Source organism: Ursus arctos, unplaced genomic scaffold, assembly GCF_023065955.2.
Source record: "Ursus arctos isolate Adak ecotype North America unplaced genomic scaffold, UrsArc2.0 scaffold_74, whole genome shotgun sequence".
Taxonomy (NCBI): domain Eukaryota; kingdom Metazoa; phylum Chordata; class Mammalia; order Carnivora; family Ursidae; genus Ursus; species Ursus arctos.
In genome coordinates this window covers 125472-140579 of record NW_026623094.1, presented here as the reverse complement: position 1 = coordinate 140579, position 15108 = coordinate 125472, and the positions used below count along the sequence as shown (strand labels likewise).

General features: G+C 36.0%; 1 protein-coding gene across 2 annotated transcripts in view; it reads right to left on the bottom strand.

The window, feature by feature from the left end:
- LOC125281562 (wings apart-like protein homolog) overlaps positions 1-15108 on the bottom strand; it is a 78416-nt gene that overhangs the window by 19868 nt on the left and 43440 nt on the right. For both annotated transcript variants that reach the window (XM_057308919.1, XM_057308920.1), the window contains exons 5-9: positions 7507-7602; positions 6276-6428; positions 5892-6028; positions 5034-5145; positions 1817-2044 (exon numbers count right to left, since the gene is read on the bottom strand). In XM_057308919.1, coding sequence (XP_057164902.1) covers positions 1817-2044; positions 5034-5145; positions 5892-6028; positions 6276-6428; positions 7507-7602 — 726 coding nt within the window. The remainder of the gene's footprint in view (positions 1-1816; positions 2045-5033; positions 5146-5891; positions 6029-6275; positions 6429-7506; positions 7603-15108) is intronic.

The window sequence follows — 15108 nt, the reverse complement described above, 5'->3', positions numbered from 1 at the left end:
TAGCTCAAGACTCATAGTAGTAATAAAGATGAAGCCTTATGAGGCTTTCTTTGTTCAAGAAGAAAGGAGATAGTAAATTGATGTTAATATAGCAAAAAATCTAAGTTTGTATGCTAAAAAGGAACTTCAGTTTGTTTTTTATCAGCATGCATAAAAAAGACTGTCTGATGTTTTAGGCTATATTCAAAAAGCCTACTCATAAGCTAGCAACTAAAAATAGCCTACAATTCAAACATTTTATATGAAAACTGGAATAGTCCTCAAAGAGTTAAAGCGCAGTCAAATCACTAATCAGAGTATCAATGAGCAATTGTTAGCTCTCAGTTACATGAATTACATATGAAAACACTATAATATTTTAAATTATCTTCTCATGACACATCAGGAATAGTAATATATTTCAAGGAAGTAATTAATAAAAAACTAAAACTAATGTGTGGAGGGACAATCACTGTACAAAATAATGTCTATCGTAAGATTTATAACAAATATAATATTCAAGACTAGCTGAAGTGGGGAGGAAAAAGAGGCATCCTAAGATTAGCAACTGTGTTCTGGTTTTAATCATGTAAGTAAATTACTTAACACAATACAAGAAAGTTATTATACTGTTATTTGCCATCCTAATAAATTTAACATACCCTGGAGAAAATTCAATGAACAAGTATAACATGTTATTTAATAGTAAATGCCTGGAAAGAATCTATAAATGTTGAACACGGAAAACCCCTGCAAAAAAGGTACATTTATTCAATGATGCAGCAAATAAAAATTACCTCAAATTTATTCTTTCACAAGATTAAAAAATCTGTATATTCTGCAAGTGTTAAAAATTACAAATATATTTTAAATATAATATACAAATCGTCTGGCGAGGTACAGGGATCTTTATCCACCACCTGAGAATAGCAGCTATTTTTCCAACTTTACTGAATACATTCAATTCTGTATCTTGCCATTCAATGTTAACATGCTTTCCCCTCAAGCCCCACTTTACACAAATATCCTATTCTACCTTGAACAGAGCAATACCCCTAAGTCATAGCTGGCCAGCATAAAGCATTCTGTAATTTTTGAAGCAAATGCTGCAGTCTTCAGTTTAGTAGGCAGTAGAAAAAAACAATGTTTATACAGTTTTGATATTGGAAATATCTGAAAGTCAGGTTATGTATAAACAAATAATCGTGTTTTTTCAAAATGACAAGGCCAATTATCTTCTACTGGCCTAGTAACCTGTGGGGATATTACTGATTCTCTAAGTAAGAAAGCCAGAGAAAAGGAAAACTGGAATCAACCAGAAGCAACACAATCATCTACTTCAGGAGTTGTGCTGAACCTAAGAGTTACTACTGGCCATGACCCCAATATTATGATGGCCATTGATCCACGGAAGGCAGGTGCCTAGGAAATTTCCTTCTGAGTCCTGGGTCCTTGAAGAGTTAATCAGACACCTTGAGATACTCTGGAGTAAGTGAATACTCATTTAAATGGCCCTTGCAAATCCTCTGAATTCCTGAAACTGACAAAGAATGAGAATTCAAATTCCTAACAGCCTAAACATAGTTAATACACACACAAATCACACACACACACAAAGGATAGACAAAATGCAACAGAAAATTTACTGGCAAAAAATCTAAATACAGATGGGACTAGTCTAGGAATTTCAGGCAGGGAATAGAATTAGGCTCAGAGCTGAACCTTAGAATTGTTGACCAAGAGGTTAAATGATTTCTCCAAAGCCACACACCTGTTGTGACTAAGGTAAAACTTTCTGAAAGTAGTTTTCATTTTAGAGTGGAAGGAAGGAACCCACCGTTATATTTTCTAGATCAAGATGCTTATTGTGTACAGTTTCACAGAGCCTTCGAATTTTTTCTTTGATTTTGTTCATGTCTTTTTCATTCAGTAGCTTAGCTGAAGAAGCATCTTGTTCCAGTTCTAGAAGTCGAATCATTAGATCTAGGCTAGCTCTATCAAGATCCATGTTCAGACGATCTCTACTCAGTATGTACATGAGGGCAGCTGTACAAAGGGACAGATTCTTCAAAAGACAAAAATAAAAATGTGAGCAATTGGTGACAATTTCAGTTAATAAGACTGTTTTGACATTTGTTCACATGTTCGAAGCCTTGAAAATGTTTTATATTCAGTGAAAATTGCCCCCTTTCGAATACTCTAGGAAACTATGCGTTAAATAAAGCTTTGTTACTTAAAATTTTCTTTTAGAGAGGTTCCCCATAACAATGCTCCCAGACTAGAAGAATGTGAGTGGAATTACATATTTCTTTAGACATTCTGTGCTAAGAGTTTAAAGAACATTTTTTCCAGCTATGCATATACACACACATATATATAAAATAGTATTTTACACTATACTTCATTTTATTCTTTACGATGTAGTTGATAAAGGTGAATTTCAATTTTATTTCTTATAAAGATTTTATTTATTTGACAGAGAGAGAGAGAGACAGCCAGCGAGAGAGGGAACACAAGTAAGGGGAGTGGGAGAGAAAGAACTAGGCTCCCAGCAGAGCAGGGAGCCCAATGCGGGGCTCGATCCCAGGACTCCGCGATCACGCCCTGAGCCGAAGGCAGCCACTTAACTGAGCCACCCAGGCGCCCCTGAATTTCAATTTTAAATCAATAATGTAAATGTGTCTTAAAATCTGCATCAGACAGCTATTTTTTTCTATAAAATAAACACAGCTGAGTTTGTGTCAAAAATATAAAGCTGGGGGGCGCCTGGGTGGCGCAGTCGTTAAGCGTCTGCCTTCGGCTCAGGGCGTGATCCCAGTGTTCTGGGATCGAGCCCCACATCAGGCTTCTCCGCTATGAGCCTGCTTCTTCCTCTCCCACTCCTCCTGCTTGTGTTCCCTCTCTCGCTGGCTGTCTCTCTCTGTCAAATAAATAAATAAAAAATCTTAAAAAAAAAAAAAATAAAGCTGGGATGCTCAAACATATTTAGATTCATTTCTTTAAAATAAATCAATCAGGTCTGATTGAATCAATTTTTAAGAACCATTAATATAATGTGCTTGCAAAATCATTTAGATAGGGGCGCCTGGGTGGCTCAATTGGTTAAGCGTCTGCCTTCAGCTCAGGTCATGACCCCAGGGTCCTGCGATGGAGTCCCACATCAGGCTCCCTGCTCAGTGGGAAGTCTGCTTCTCCCTCTACCCTTTCCCCCCCCTGCTCATGATCTAAGAAATAAATAAAATCTTTTTTAAAAATCATTTAGGTAAGATAGTTAGCATACTCTGCTTATAGTACTAAAATCCAGGGTCCTGAGGGATGCATTTTAGGTAAGCATTATATAACAAAATGGTCTATGTTGGGATATTCCAACATTTGGAATATTTTCTACTTACACTTATTTCAATGCACAGAAATATAAATAACTATCTAAAGATTTTTTTTAAAGATTTATTTATTAGAGAAAGAGAGAGAGAACGAGGAGGGGAGAGGGAGAAAGAATCTCAAGCAGGCTCCATGCTGAGTGCAGAGCAAAAACCAAGAGTTGGATGCTTAACTGACTGTACTACCCGGGTGCCCCTAAAGATTTAAACTCTGAATCCCCCAACGTAGAAAAATTTTAGACTAGGTGACTAAATGCTTACAAAGCAAACTGTTTTTGGAAATTAGAATGTCACAGTACAGGCCTTGGGAGATCCACTGCCCCCAAGAGCACACACTATTGCCTTGGTCCTCTCATAACTGTATAACAAAGCAAATTAATTATTAAGTCTCTTCTCCTCCCCCTCATTGTTCTGTAGCTGATACAACCTGGCAATGGAATTATCCTCACTAAGGGTTAAGTACACTGCTTTCAGTTTCAGAAGATTCAGTACTAGGGGCGCCTGGGTGGCTCAGTTGATTCAGCATCTGCCTTTGGCTCGGGTCATGACCCCAGAGTCTTGGGATCGAGCCCCACATCAGGCTTCCTGATCAGTGGGGAGTCTGCTTCTCCCTCTGCCCCTCACCCCACTCATACTCTCTCTCAAATAAATAAGTAAAAAAAAAAAAAAAAAAAGATGATTCAGTATTAGACTGTGTCACCTCATCTGCATTTGGAACATAATTTCCTTGAACAAAAATATAATAAAGTCATCTGAAAATACCACTATTGATAATGGTTAATGATTTTTTTTTCTAATTTCAAAAATGTTAAACCTGACTTTTATTACAGATATTTGATTTTTAAGAGATTAGTGTCCAAGTCATAATGAAAATGAGAATTTCTTTCTTTTCACAATGGGCTAGAACTGGATTCAACATCCAACAAAATGTTTTAAAAAATCTTAATTTCAAACTATTTTTCTCATGCTATTAATATGAAAGAGTAAAAAATGTTTCATTTTGTTTTTTTTAAAGTAGGCTCCATGCCCAGCATGGAGCTCAATGCGGGGCTTGAACTCACAACCCTGAAATCAAGAACTGAGCTGATAACAAGAGTCAGTTACTTAACCAACTGAGCACCCAGATGCCCCTAAAAGATTTTTTTCAGCATTTCATGATTAGAGGAAATCAATGCTCACAGAATTAAATATCCAGTACGGTATGGTATGTTAGGTGTGGTAATTGATGTTTTAATAGTATAACTGACAATAATATTAAGAGAAAAAGGTGTCATGAGAAAATAACCTTAAATAATGTATTAAGCAAAAACATCTAGTATTAAGCTCTATATATTTAGCAAATAAAGCTCAACCCATAATTAGGAAATATTTATATGAATATCCAATGAAGATATTTTTCAATAGCCAAATACACAAATTTTTAAAAAGATTTATTTATTTGAGAGACAGTGAGGAAGCACATTAACAGCAAGGGGGGCTGGGTAGAGAAACTCAAGCAGACTCCCTGCTGAGTGCAACCCCCCCCCCCCATACAGGTCTCGATCCCACAACCCTAAGATCATGACCCAAGCCGAAATCAAGAGTCAGGCACTTAACCAACTGAGCCACCCAGGAGCCCCCAAATAGACTATAATTTTTAAATAATACTTCCTAATCCCAGAAATTTAAGAATACCTGATGGTGCTGGGAATCATCCAAGGTTTTAAAGACCATTGCTACCATTCCGTGTGCTCTCAGGTGCATTCGAAAACTGGGCATGGCACATTTAGTAGCCAAGCTAATAACACTAGGAGAAAATAGACTAGGTTAGGGGGGACTGAAAATAGCTAGTGCATTAGTTTTTTGTTTGTACAATATCAAAACAAGCAAATGGGGAAGGGTGGGGGGTGTCAACCCACTGCCCATATGGATCACAATATAAAACACATGGGCAAACTGAATTATTAAAAATCCGTTGATGCACACTAAGTGATTAGTATAAATATAAATAACACATGATTGTCTTTGGTGAGTTCCTTACTACTACTACGATTAAAAGCAGAAAGTCTCAGCTACCTTTCATAATGCTTCTGATACATGAAGACTACAGATAATATTTGATTGGATATATTCCAACTGACTGGATAATTCAATCAAATTAAGATAATTCAATCCACTATAGTATGCAAAAGATGATCCAAATCAAAACACGCTTAAATCAAACTTATTTACCACTTGTCTGAAATTTGGGGCTGAAAAAGAACTTAAAAGATTTGTTAGCATAACATCTTTTAAGCATCTGTAAACTGAAGCCTATACTATGCTAATAGGCTACAATCATCCAACTCTCCTTTGTCCATGTAGAATCAAGTCCCTTATAAGAAATCAACCACATTAAAAAAAAAAAAATCAACCACATTTTAACTTATTTCCATTGGGTATAAACTATATTCATGATAATAAAATCATGGTAACAAAATGCTCTATTCGGCTGGAAAATTTTAGTAAGATAGAGCATGCATATATTTATCAAATATAAAAGTAAGATCTCACCTAAGGCAACGTGTGTTTAGAGGCTGAGTGCTCTTTAAGCCACTTAACAGGTATTCAATGTCATCAGTGAACTCTTGATTTTCACCAAATTCCACCACATCATTGAAGTGCTTCACATGCTGAACAACAGTATACAACTGCCAAGAAAAAATAAGTCCACTTCTTTTGTAACCATGAACTAGCATATTTAAATCTACGGGCTAGCTGTACTTCACTTAGAAGTATATAAAAGAGTTCATTATATGGCAACTAAAAGAGAAGTTTTAAAAACATCAGTAGTACTACGAAAGGTAAGTTCGTGGATATCTGTTCAAGACATTAAAAGGCTAAATGTTACATACAAAAATCTATCCATGTGCAGTAAAACTGTATATGGCTGCTTACTTCTTTGTCTTCTTTTCTGCATTTCAGTGCAGTAACTATATCTTGGTAGGGCTGAGTAGGTATTGTCACAGTTTTTATCACTTTGGGTGGTGGTGCAGGAGCCTTAAAAACTCCATCATCTTTTTGATTTGGTTCCTTTGAAGACAGCCTCACCTATTAATAAAGGCATTAAATTATTGTTGTAAATAAATATATAAAAATAGTAACAGCTCATCTACCTAGCAAATTTGGCTTAAAAAAAAAAGGTGGGGAGAGGCCTCTGAAAAGCTCATAAAGGCTACTTTAAAATTCTACGCACTACTAGGTAAGACTCACAAAAAGAACCACTCAGGAATTCCATCTGGTCTTTTTTAACCTCACATTTCACACGCGGTTTTATTTGTCTCCAAGACCGTTAGAAGGAATAAATAATCACAATCACACACACACTGATAAAAAGCTAGGAACAGGACAAGAAAATTACAACAGATAGACAAGAGAACTTTTAAAGTAAAGAATCTGTAATTTAGGGTATAAATAAAGAGCCATAATAAAAGCCTAGTATATAATTACTAATACACACAATGATGATCTTATACTGGTAAATGGAATTTAATATATTCAACTTAAGAACACAGGTAACTGTACATTATTATCTTTTAGAAAGATCTCTATCCCTAATTTTTTTGTTATAAACAATTCATTCCTTGACAGCTCAAGATGACTGAGGTGTTACCATTAACTGAGAAGTATTAATCTATGGTCCTCCCAGTTACTCTGAAAAAAAAAAAATAATTTGATAAGAATCTTTTTCAAATGTGTTTTGAACTGAAAGCTATTACTGGAATGCAGGAAAAAGTTCTCCCCTGAAATTAATTACTCAAATTAATTTCAAATTAACCACTCAAAGCTACTCTAAGATCTATGTAGGATATAATTTATAATATAGCTCTTAATAGCTAATACAAACTTCAAATATGAAATGATTTACCCTTAAGACACTAAATACAGTAATTCTGTAAGATGTGGGTCAGGAGTAAAAAGTGATCCAATATTTTTTAAGGCTTTTATCTATAAACTAGTAGCACCAGAATTTCAATAATCCTGTCTACAATCCAATGAATTAAACTGAAGCTTCTCAATTTTAGTGAGGAAGACCAAAATAAACTGTTAAAGTCAAAGATTTTCAAACTGTGAATAAAGATACTAATGGCTTAAACAAAAATGAAATTAAGAAGTACAGTTCACTTACTGTGGCACTCTGAGGTTTTACTACTGGCGGCCCAGGTAGCTCTTCTGAGTCTGGATGGTTCCAATGTCTGGCATTATATACAGCTTTTGTAGGAGACTAAAGAAATGAGAAAAAGATCAACTGTTTCCTTCTTACTTTGCATCCTTATAAAAGTGTCTCCTTTAATAAAATAAAAACCACAAAGAATAACTGAAATACATAAACATGTATCCTAGACAGAGCAGGATAGACAATACCTGGTTTGTTTTCCCACTGTGCTTCCATGCCTATGGAGTCACTGTGGTATTGTGCCACAAAATCAACAATTAGTGCTGTGCGTAACTATTACCAATCTGTACTTAGTAATCAATACAGTTAATTCAACATATACTTTATTCCTCATACTACTGATTCATGCTGCATATTCTTCCAACAATGGAAATAAGGCAGCTTATGAAAAGTAATAAAGGTCCATATATATTCATTTTTAAGCGAAACTGTTGGGGCCAGATGACGACCATGACTAAGAAGTTTTCTAAGTTTTAAAAAGTAGTTACAGAATATATACAATATATTACATAACACGGGAATCTAAAGCAGTACTATATAATAACATATATGATTTCTGCAGCAAAATGCATTCATATTCACATGAAGTGGGATAAAGATGTAAATTGCTCCACCTCAGTTCAGATCAGTGTGCTGACAAATCAATTTAATACAATTTTCAGTTTTGGGAGCCTGGGTGGCTCAGTTGGTTAAGCGTCTGCCTTCAGCTCAGGTCATGATCCCAGGGTCCTGGAATGGAGTCCTACGTTGGGCTCCCAGCTCTCCCTCTCCCTCAGCTTCTCCCTCTCCTCCCTGCTCATTCTAATAAATAAACAAAAATATTTTTAAAAAAATAAAAAGGTGTATGGAGAGATGTGACTTAAAAAAATAATTTTCAGTTTTAACACTCTGAATTTCAGAATTGAGAAAAGACCCATGAGCCCCTATAATCAAATCCAAAGAATTAAATCTGTATGAAAAGCACAAAAACCCTCATCTTCGGGGCACGTGGGTGGCACAGCGGTTAAGCGTCTGCCTTCGGCTCAGGGCGTGATCCCAGTGTTATGGGATCGAGCCCCACATCAGGCTCCTCCGCTATGAGCCTGCTTCTTCCTCTCCCACTCCCCCTGCTTGTGTTCCCTCTCTCACTGGCTGTCTCTATCTCTGTCAAATAAATAAATAAAATCTTAAAAAAAAAAAAAACAACCCTCATTTTCAAAAGGAGATTGAGACTGAGAACATTTTCCCATCCTTTATAAAAGTCATGTTAAATTTTGTCCTTTAATCTTCAAATAAATCATTTGATCTCCTTAGAGATTTTCTGTTTATAAGAATATAATAAACTTCATACTTTCAGTACTGCATGCAAAAAGTTTAAGAGTACAAGTGGGGAAACATATTTCAAGATAGGCCGAAAGTCAACATCAAAACAGTAACCATCTTCCCTTACTAGCTGCAGTGAACTAACATAACTGGAATTAAACATCAAAGTTATCTTTCTTCAAATATTATCTTTAAAATAACCATGTTGTGACATCAAAATAAGCTCCACAAGAACTGGTTTATTAAAAGATAGTTTAAATGGATTTGCATATTAAATGTTAGAAAAATCTTTTTTTTTTTTTTAAGATTTTATTTATTCACTCGACAGAGAGAGAGACAGCCAGCGAGAGAGGGAACAGAAGCAGGGGGAGTGGGAGAGGAAGAAGCAGGCTCCCAGGAGCCTGACGTGGGGCTCGATCCCAGAACGCCAGGATCACGCCCTGAACCGAAGGCAGACGCTTAACGACTGAGCCACCCAGGCACCCCAAATGTTAGAAAAATCTTAATACTAAAAGGAATCCAACTGTGAAAGTAGGCACATAAAGTCTCTCACCTGTGTTATGTATATAAACCCATCATTCTTATATAACAGGTTTGCACAAATGAGGTATATTAGACATTGGTAATACCTCTAATGAGGTATATTAGACATTGGTAATCTAAAGCAATTTATACACCCAGGCAATCACTTGATCAGGCCTCTTAGGCACAACCACACAGAGCAGACTCAACATAAATGTTAAAACCTAGCTCCCTATTCCTTACTGTTTTTCTCTCAAACATCAGGTATATAATCCATATGCCTGATATCTGATTTAAGCAACTTCTAATACCCAAAGCACACTCATGAGTCCAGAGAGATCAAGGACATTTGGAAAAAACATGCCTCAAAGCTCAAGTGCTCTACTTCTTTCTAAAAAGCATTGATATAGGGGCGCCTGGGTGGCTCAGTCATTAAGCGTCTGCCTTTAGCTCAGGGCGTGATCCGAGGACCCTGGTATGGAGCCCTACATCGGGCTCCCTGCTCCGCTGGGAGCCTGCTTCTTCCTCTCCCACTCCCCCTGCTTATGTTCCTTCTCTTGCTGTCAAATAAATAAATAAAATCTTTAAAAAAATAAATTTAAAAAAAAGCATTGATACAGGGCACCTGCGTGGCTCAGTTGGTAAAGCATCTGCCTTCGGCTCAGGTCATAATCCCAGGGTCCTGGGAATGAGTCCCAGGTAAGGCTCCCTGCTCAGCGGGGAGTCTGCTTCTCCCTCTCCCCCCTTCCCCACTCGTTCTGTCTTGATCTTAAAATAAATTTAAAAAATAAAGAAGCATCGATGGGGGGGACACACACGCGCGCGCAAACACACACACACACAAAATCGATGTCCAGTAATAATATTTTGGATAGTAAGTTTATCTGGCTCCACAGGTAACAAAACAGCAGAGCAAGTTAAGGATCTAAATTAAATAGACCCCCTTCCAGTTAACCGTGAGTGGCAATATACCTAACAGTTAACAAAGTAGACTTAGAAACCGTAAGGTCTGTATTAAAATCCAGATAAACAGTGAGCTCTACTACTTGTTACTCAACATTTTACTCATCTGTCAAATGGAGTTAATAATAGTACCTACTACAAAGGGTTGTTGTGAGGATTAAATGAATATGTGTAAAACACTTAGAAGAGTGCCTGAAGGAGTACATGCTCTACAAGTATTAATTATTATGGGTAATACTACCCATAATAGTTATGTAATGATGCGTAATCTGAGTCTAGCATCTCCATAAGAAAACTGGTGTATGTGGTCTACACATCTAACAGACGACTGCAATAAACAAATGAAATAACTGACATGAAAACACGCTGTAAACAAGTATTATTATTATAAAAATCAGACTGGGATACATTGTTCTAACTCTTCTCAAAAGTCTTTAAACAAAATAATATCACTGATGACTTTAGATGGAAAAATCCTCAAGAAAATAGTAGAAAACTGAATTCAATAGCACACTGAAAGGATTATACACCATGACCAAGTGGGATTTATCACTGGGATGCAAGTATAATTCAATATGAAAATCAACCAATGTGATACATCATATTAACAGAATGGACAAAATTCTGTCCATCATGACAACTGGTGGAGAAAAAGCACTGGACAAAATTCAACACCCTTTCACGATGAAAATACTGAACAAACTGGGAAAACAAGGCAATTACCTAAACATAATATCATATATTAAAAGCCCAGAACTAATATCACACTCAATAGTGAAAAACTGAAAGCTTTTCCTTTAAATCAGTAATAAGGCAATGATGGCCACTCTCACCACTTCTATTTAACATAGTACTAGACATACCAACAAAAGCAATTAGACAAGAATAAGAAATAAAAGATATCCAAGTTGGAAAAGAAGTAAAATTTTATCAGTTCACAGATGACATGACCGTGTATATAGAAAACTCAAAAGAGTCCACCAAAAAAAAAAAACAACCCCATTAGAATAAATATATTCACTAAAGTTGTATGATACAAAAATCAACATACAAAAATCAATTGCATGTCTATACAACTAACAAAGAACAATCCAAAAAGGAAATGAAAAAAATCCCATTTACAATAGCATCAAAAACAAAACAAAACAGAAACCTTAAGAATAAACTTAGGAAGCAAAAGATTGTACACTGACAGGTACAAAAAACACTGCTGAAAAAAATTAAAGAAGACACAAATAAATGGAAAGACATCTTGTGTTCATGGATTATAAGACTAAATATTGTTAAAATGGCCATATTACCCAATGGGATCTCTAGGTTCAATGCAATTTCTATCAAAATCCCAATGGTATTCTTTACAGAAAAAGGAAAAACCAAACTAAAATTCACATGAAATCACAGAAGACATTGAATTGCCAAAACAATCTTCACAAAAACAAACTAGAGGCCTCACACCTCCTGGTTTCAAAACACATTATAAAGCAACAGTAATCAAAACAGTGAGCCCAGAAATAAATCTACATATATATGGCCGAATGATCTTCACACCAAGGGTGCCAAAACTACTCAATGGGGATAGTCTCTTCAACATATCGTGCTGGGAAAACTAGGTATCACATGCAAAAGAATGAAACTGGAAAAGAATTATCTTTACATTATCTTACACCATACACAAAAATCAACTCAAAATGGATTAAAGATTTAAACGTAAGACCTGAAACCGTAAAACTCCTTGAAGAAAACATGGGAGAAAAGTTACATTAACAGCAGTCTCGGCAATGACTTCTTGCACATGACACCAAAAGCACAAGCAATAAATGCATACACAGACAAGCAGGACATCAAACTAAAAAGTTTCTTTCTGCCTGGCAGAGGAAATAAGAGTAAAAAGGCAACCTACAAATGGGAGAAATATTTGCAAACCATATATTTAATAAGGGGTCACTATCCAAAGTATATAAGGAACACCTACAATTCATAGCAAAACAAAACAAAAAATGATTAAGAAATAGGCAAAGGACTTGAATAGAAATTTCTCCAAAGACAACACACAAAGAGCCACAGATATATGAAAAGATGCCTGACATCACTAATCATAAGTGAAATGTAAGTCAAGTGGCCCCTGGGTGGGTCAGTAGGTTAAGCGTCTTTCAGTGCAGGTCATGATCCCAGAGTCCTGGGATCAGCTCCACGTTGAGCGCCCTGTTCAGCAGGGAGTCTGCTTCTCCCTCTCTCTCTGACTCTCCCTCCCTGCTTGTGATCTCTCTACTGAATAAATAAAAAATCTTAAAGAAAAAAAAAAGTGATGGGGTGCTTGGGTGGCTCATTAGGTTAAGCATCTGCCTTCGGCTCAGGTCATGATCCTAGGGTCCTGGAATGGAGTCCCACATTGGGCTCTCTGCTCAGCAGGGAGCCTGCTTCTCCCTCTGCCTGCTGCTCCTCCTGCTTGTGCTCTATCAAATAAATAAAATCTTTAAAAAAAAAAAAGTGAAACGTAAGTCAAAATCATAATGAGATATCACTTCACACCCATTAGAATGGCCACTATCAAAAAGAAGAGAAAATAACAAGTGTTGGCAAGGGCACAGAAAAATGGGAACTCATGTTACACTGCTGGTAGGAATTTAAATGGTGCAGCCACTACAGAAAACAGTACAGAGGTTCCTCAAAAAAGAACTATCCTATGACCCCAGCAGTTCTACTTCTAGGTATTTATCCAAAAAAAAAAAAAAAAAAGAAAGAAAGAAAGAAAAGAAAAAAGAAAAGAAAGAAATCAGGATTCTGAAGAAATATTTGCACTCTCATGCTCACTGCACCATTATTCACAATAGGCAAGAGGTGGAAACAACCTATCAAAAGATGAATGGTTAAGCACTTGGCTGGCTCTGTTAGTAAAGCATGTGACTCTTGATCTCAGGACTCTAACTTCAAGCCCCACACTGGGTGCAGAGATTATTTAAAAAAAAAAAAAAAAACACCAAAAAAAACCCACAAAAAAAGGGCACCTGGCTCAGTGGGTTAAACGTCTGACTTCAGCTCAGGTCATGATCTCAGGGTCCTGAGATCAAGGCCCTTATCCGGCTCCTTGCTCAACACAGAGTCTACTTTTCCCTCTGCACCCCCACACCCAGCTTGTACCTGCACTCTCTCTCAAATAAATCTTTTTTAAAAAAACATTTAAAAAGATGAATAAAGAAAATATGACATATCCATACAATAGGCTATTATTCTGCCATAAAATAGAAGGAAATCCTATCATATGCTACAACATGGATAGACCTTCAGGATGTCATGCTAAATGAAGTAAACTAGTCACAGGACTAATACAGCATGATTCCACTTATAGGAGAAACTCATCAAAACAGAAAGCAGGGTAGTTGCCAGGGGTTTGGGGGAAGGGGTAATTAGGGAGATGCTGATATTCAATGCATATAAAAAAATCATACAAAAGGAAAAAGTTCTAGAGATTGGTTGTACTGTACTGTACACTTAGAAGTTTCCTAAGAGGGAGATTCCATGTTTTGTTTTTTTTACCACAATAAATTCTTTTTCATAAAGCCCTTAAAGCCTAACAGTATACAGAATAACTGAATAATTTATGTTAAAAGGACATATTCAATGAACTTTGTTTACTCTGTTGAACAAAGCAATTTACTAATACTGTTATTTTCAAAGTTTTAATGTTTTACCATTTTAATGCTTATCTAAAAGAAAGTGGATCCAATTAGAACTTTTCCTTAACTATTACTTCAAAGTTCTACATGGTTAATACAGGGTTTATTATAAGGAGGGGGAAGAGATGAAGATACATCCTACCATCTAAGAACTAAAATGAAAAATAACAACTGGATATGGTATATGCACAGATACACAAGGGGCAGGGGTGGTAAGAAGGACGACAACGATGGACTCTTGAGCTCTTTATGGCATTTCAAATTCCATATGCACCTAAGTGAACTGTGTATGAAGACTACACAAAAATACTGTGTCATATGCTAAGGTCACTTAGTGAAAGTGACTGTGTACAGTATCTGCAAAGACACCATATAGTAATCAACTTTTCATGGAAGACGAAAATCATCCTTATCATTCAGCAATCTAGCTAAGTTTTAACCAGGTCAATTAGGCTTACCTTTAATCGTGTTAATTTTATTCTGGTTTAAAAAGGAGACATACCACATTAACCAAATTCCTTAATTTTTCTTGGTGTTGAAATATTTGTGGATTCTGTTTGCTCTAACCTAATCTAATCTAACGAAAAGAGTATTTACAACAAAATAAGAAAGCTCCTTAACAATAACATTCTAAAGATTTGGAATTATTTTAGCATATTTCAGTTCTAGTAATCTTAAGCATATTATTCTCCTCTATTCAATTCTCCAGGGTATGACAAACAAGAAAAATCCCAAGTACAACACTCTATTACAGCTAAGGGAAAAAAACATGCCAGTAACAGACGTATGGAGCACTTATCCATAAGAGAGAATCCAGTTTCTATGAGAACAATGAATAAAAATTGGGTTTTTACAATTTTAATGCCAAGACCATGCTTAACAGACTGGCTTATGAATCACAATTATAAAACAGGGGAAAGAAGAATTCCTTCACCAAAAGCTAAGAAGAAATGACAATATTATGCTATCTTTCACTGAGCTGGCTCCTAAAAGGGGGAAAAAAAACTGGAAAACTGCTTTTAAGTCATCTGAATTTTTTTAACAGTAAGAAATGTATTTCTGAGTTTTAAAGAAGACTATGTACTAAATGAGG